The 5,907-nt window shown below is 38.3% G+C and overlaps 1 protein-coding gene across 1 annotated transcript in view; it reads right to left on the bottom strand.

Moving 5' to 3' along the window:
* nectin3b (nectin cell adhesion molecule 3b) overlaps positions 1-5,907 on the bottom strand; it is a 67,552-nt gene that overhangs the window by 2,505 nt on the left and 59,140 nt on the right. Inside the window, exons 6-7 of the mRNA XM_057820846.1 lie at positions 4,874-5,018; positions 74-176 (exon numbers count right to left, since the gene is read on the bottom strand). Of these exons, the coding sequence (XP_057676829.1) occupies positions 74-176; positions 4,874-5,018 (248 nt within the window). The remainder of the gene's footprint in view (positions 1-73; positions 177-4,873; positions 5,019-5,907) is intronic.

The following is a 5,907-nucleotide window of genomic DNA, read 5'->3' as shown; positions in this document are numbered from 1 at the left end:
CTGAGGGCGAACATCCGTAATGGTAGAGGCGGGAAATTCCAAAGTGCCGGCGGATGAAGAAGTTGTGTTTTACCTGAGACAGCCAAGCCACCTGGGACACGTGGACACCAGAGGGAAGATTTGGGGCTCGCTCGGAGTAGGGAGGAGGTGGCTTGTGTGTGGGTGGAAGGTCAATCCTGAACAGGATGGAATCAAGAAATGTATCAACACTTTGAAAAGTCTGGCAACACATTACCGTAATTTTCAGACGATAAGCTGCTACTTTTTCCTTCATTTTGAATCCTGCAATTTATGGTCCAGTAAGGCTTATTGGTAATACTTTATAATAACTATCCGTTTTACTAGTTAATAGATCATTAGTAAACTGTTGATAAATGATTTATTGTTGATTTATGAAGTATTTGTTAACAGTTTGTTAAGCATTTACAGGGTGTTCCAATATGGTTGACCCCATTCTAAATGCCCATGCTAGTTGATGGATCTTAATAAAACTATATACATTTTATGTTGAAGGTCATCAGTTCTATTGGTTAAATATGCAAAGAATAGTACAAATATTTGTTGGTTCTATGGCACATTTTCATAAATGTGCAACATGAGCGCTGCCTGCAAAATGCGTTATCAAAATAACTTTTCTTTTGAAGTGAACGGCATTTCTTAACCTGAAAAGATAGAAATGCCAAATGTTACACACAAAAACTTGAAACGTTTCTACACAAACTGTTTCAGGTTAAGAACACCCTGTAAATGCTTAACAAACGGTTAACAAATACTTCACAAATCAACAATAAATCATTTATCAACAGTTTACTAATGATCTATTAACTAGTAAAACGGATAGTTATTATAAAGTGTTACCGGCTTGGCCGGCTTATTTGTTGATTTATTTGGGTTAATAGGTAACACTTTATTTGACAGTGGCGTCATAAGACTGTCATAAGACAGTCATAATTATGACATGACACTATCATGGGCATTACTGAATGCTTAACACAGATGTCATTAAGTGTCATCTGGCAAATTATGTCACTAACTCCAATTATGTCCAGCTTTGATCTTTTATACCCATTGAAAAATGAGATAATTGCGGGGTTGGCACTAAATGACATCTGTGATAAGCATTCATTAATGCTAATGACAGTGTCATGTCATAATTATGATTGTCTAATGACAGTCTTATGGCGCCACTGTCAAATACAGTATAATGTTAGCAAATACCATAACCAGCAATTAATGAAACAACTGGAACAGTAACTGAAGAAATAATTAGCACAGAACATGAATTTTGATTGTTATTTACATCTGTGGCGCTACAATGCATGCTTGGAGGCATGTTGGACAAAAACAGTCTTGCCAGTAGGTGGCAGCAGAGATTGACTGTCTCCCCCAAGGGAGCAGTGATGGCTAAATGAAGCTTTGCTGCCAATTGGTTCAAAACTCCATGGTGGTTCATTCGGTCTTATGACAGTCGTATGATGGGGCTGTCAAATAAAGTGTTACCGGTTAATATATTCCCGTATATATATATATATATATATATATATATATATATATATATATATACAGTATATATATCCCATAATATATATCCCATAAAACAGTGAAGACAGCTACAGCTTATAGTCCACTGCGGCATATCTATGAACAAATGCCGTTTTCGTGCCAAATTCAGTGGGTGGCGGCTTCTAGTCAGGTGCGCCTTATAGTGCGGAAATGAGTAATTAGTAATAATTAATTATGACATGACACTGTCATGAGTAGGGCTGCAACTAATTTTTTAATTTTTTTTTATAATTGATTAATTGTACGATTAATTTTTGATTGAAAGTAGGGCTGTCAAACGATTAAAATTTCTAATCGAGTTAACTACAGCTTAAAAATTAATTAATCGTAATTAATCGCAATTAATCGCAATTCAAACCATCTATAAAATATGCCATATTTTTCTGTAAATTATGATTGGAATGGAAAGATAAAACACAAGATGGATATATATATATTCAACATGTGGTACATAAGGACTGTATTTGTTTATCATAACAATAAATCAACAAGATGGCATTAACATTATTCACATTCTGTTAAAGTGATCCATGGATAGAAAGACGTGTAGTTCCTTAAAAGATAAATGTTAGTACAAGTTATAGAAATGTTATATTAAAACCCCTCTTAATGTTTTCGTTTTAATAAAATTTGTAAAATTTTCAATAAAAAAATAAACTAGTAGCCCGCCATTGTTGATGTCAATAATTACTTACACAATGCTCATGGGTGCTGAAGCCTATAAAATCAGTTGCACCCAAGCGCCAGCAGAGAGCAGCAAAACTCCACAAAACACAGTTAACAAGTGGGCATTTCACTGTACTGTCATTTAAATCTGTCTGAGCGGGGCATGTGCATTAATTGCGTCAAATATTTTAACGTGACTAATTAAAATAATTAATTACCGCCCGTTAACGCGATAATTTTGACAGCCCTAATTGAAAGAAATGAGAACTTTATCATCTAACAATAACTCCAGTGCTAATATGCTTCTCCAAAACGCAGTACAAACAGATACTTAACACACTGATTAGCATCATCGCTAACTAGCTTAGTGCTCCTTGCTAAGTAGCAACGTCAAATCAACAAAAATTACAATTGGCCTCATTTATACACAAAAGACAATCCAACTCTCGACACTTCATAATAATATTGAGCAACCAAACCTGAGTGTAGCAGTGAACTCTCTCTTGCTCTAATCACTAGCGCACTCGAGCACAGCCTCACATTGCATTTGTTTCATTGTGCGTTTAACTGCTGGGATTTGCATTATAATACACAGGCGCTTTTATTTCCAATGTGAAAACTAACACACACTGTAGGTGAAATAGGATGCTGTCTTTGTAGTAGCCAAGTAGTAGTATATAAACAATCCAGCATGCGTGTGTACTGCCATTGTGCACGCCTTGTAACGAGAAAACGAGCAAGCATGACAAATTTGGACCGAAACGGCTGTTTTGGATGGGAAACTCTAAAACAGACATGTCCAAAGTCCGGCCCGGGGGCCAAATGCGGCCCGTGGTCAAATTTCATCCGGCCCCCAGCCTCTGTCATAAAATCAATAACATCTGGCCCGCACACAGACTTAATAAATTGGTCAGCAGTACTGCAACTAGCATATGAAGTAGCTTACACACGAAATGCTGCTCCTCATTTACCCACTAAAAGGCAGCAGCACTTTAACCCTTTATTGCCAAATGTATCACATTTGATACACCTAAAATTTCATGATTTTCAGACTAATTTAGAATTTTGACATTTCTTTTTGAAGAAAAAAAAAAAAAAAATTATGGATGCAAGTCAACACATGCATCTGCAGGTTCCATGAGAAAAAAACATGATTTAGCATGGGTTGTAGACATTAGAGCGCTTATTACACATATTCATTTTGACTTTTCTTTTCACAAATTTGAAAAAAAGGTTTCATTAGGACTTAATTTTTCAAATTTTGGGATTCTCTGATAATTGCTTCATGTTGCAGGTATTTAAGGGCTAAGCAACATTACTCCGTGTGACCCTCTACTTCCAATTTTCGAAAATGGCGACAATCAACAAAAAAAAGTTGACTGTGACGGCCGACGCTTCAAGGGTAGATGGAAATTGGACTATTTCTTCACTAAAATACGCAACAACTGTGTCTTGCCTCATTTGCAAAGAGACAGTCGCTGTTTTTAAAGATTTCAATGTGAAGCGATATTACCAAACAAGACACGCTGACATGTACGACAAAATTACAGGGAAGATACGCAGCGAGAAATTGAAGCAACTTGAAGCTAGTTTAATTTCACAGCAGTAGTATTTCGCAGGAGCCCGAGAGTCGAAAGAGAACGCCGCAAAGGCGAGTTGCGAGATTGTTGAAATTATTCAATAAAAAAATAATAAAGCAAATGTGACACACTGAATGGCTTGCTAAATTTTGCTTAAATATATTGTTTGAGGTAAAGGACGCCAGCCAAGGTCGGCCCCCCACATTTTGACCACGCCAAATCTGGTCCCCTTTGCAAAAAGTTTGGACACCCCTGCTCTAAAAGGAACCTCAGCACCCCCTGCTGTAAGTGACTTCCAGTGCCCCCTGTCTATCTTCGTGATGCTAGGAAATAGCCAATGGCAGAGCAGCTATGATTATGTTACATTCAGTAAACTCAGAGCTGCGAGTAGCCGCCCATACTGTATTTTAGCCTTTCGTATCCTGAAATTTCTTTCTTCACAAGACGCAATGTAAAGACGTTCGTAAGTAGAGGTACCACTGTACTTAAAATTTTGAGTCCTCCTGACTTAATATTGTTATTTAAAAAAAAAAAAATCGAGCAGTGAAGCAAACAATTAAATCGAGATATGGTTGTCGGAGTGCAACATGGCCACGTTCAGAATCAAAAAGTCAGCACACATTATCCTTCCAACCTCGAGTGTTTTTCTCTTTCAATATACAAGTTCATGCTGCGCTACACACTCTTGTGTGTGATGGAGGAGAAAGTAGAGGCCCGCCCTGGCATCCCGCCGGGACAGTCACGCTTAAGATGCTAACTTAGTTACAGCAGTGCATGATGCACATTTCTGCAGTGTCACACATGCACTTTCCACCTTGAATTGCTCTTTTTACCCACAAACGGCTACAAACAGCACTGACTGATTACATTATATGAGTACGCACAATCGGTGTATAAATGTACAGATGAGGGACAGCGAGTGCACAAATGAAGACTATCTGTCGTGTTATTTGGCACCCGTGCGGTGAATGAGAAGCCGCTGACAGGCCTCGGCCAAGGCTCAAGGGGAATCATTTTCCATCCGTCATTTTTGTTTCTAGTCGAGTCAGATTTCTTTGACTTACACTTTGTCCGAAAAGGCCGCCGGCGGGGCCTTGCGGGCCGTGACGAGGACGATGACGAAGACGGCGATGAGGAACAGAGCCAAAACGGCGCCGATCGCCGCCCCGGCCACCGCGATGGAGTTTGACCTTTCAGCCTGAGACTGTTCTGGGAGGAGAAGAGAGACACATTTTAAAATGGACCAACAGCAATTAGCTCACCCCCCGAGTTAAAAACTTTTATTTAAAGTTTAAAAATAAAATAAAAATAGAAAAACATTTTTTTTCTAATGACCAAAAAATAGTTACTTGGCCCGTTTAGGTTTAATTTCATCTTTAAGTTAAAACCACTGGCAATCTTTACATTTGCGAAAAAATATGTACTGTATCATTTTTCCAGAGGTGGGTAGATTTGCGTAAAATTCAAGGGCGTAGGTTTGCATAGGGACATAACACTCGCAACTTTTCAGGATGCTCAAAATATCCCCACCAACTTTTAAGCAACCTTATTTGTATTATGACTTCAGTTATATAGGTCATTTAGATTTGTCTTTCTATATTTTGTAAGGATATAATTGACTCTACCAGGGCCGGCCCAGGCCATTTGGGGGCCCTAAGCAAAATAATGCAAAGGGGCCCATATTTTTGGCCCAACATCTCGTCACAGTGTACTGTGAAACCAATACATACAATCCAACCCATACGTCCATATTTTGTATATTAATCAGATTTTGTTGCACTGCATACTTCAAACTCCTCACCCCAAATGATTGTCAGTACTTACAGTAGATAGCGCCAAACCTTTTTCTAAAAGAGGAAAGAAAGTTAAGGAAGAACTTTTATTTTTTTTAAAGCTTGTAATCAAGTATCAAAACTCACAAAAGTCAAATAAAGCAAACTGTAGTAGACAAAATAGAATATAAATTAAACAATTGCCAGATTGGGGCCCCCCTAGTGGTCAGGGGCCCTAAGCAGCTGCACAGTCTGCGAATAGGCTGGGCCGGCCCTGGACTCTACCATTATTAAGTGAATTACAGTACTTTCATTATGTTCAGAGT

The sequence above is a fragment of the Corythoichthys intestinalis genome, chromosome 18 (assembly GCF_030265065.1).
Source record: "Corythoichthys intestinalis isolate RoL2023-P3 chromosome 18, ASM3026506v1, whole genome shotgun sequence".
NCBI classification, from domain to species: Eukaryota; Metazoa; Chordata; class Actinopteri; order Syngnathiformes; family Syngnathidae; genus Corythoichthys; species Corythoichthys intestinalis.
This window is presented reverse-complemented; position numbering and strand designations above follow the sequence as displayed.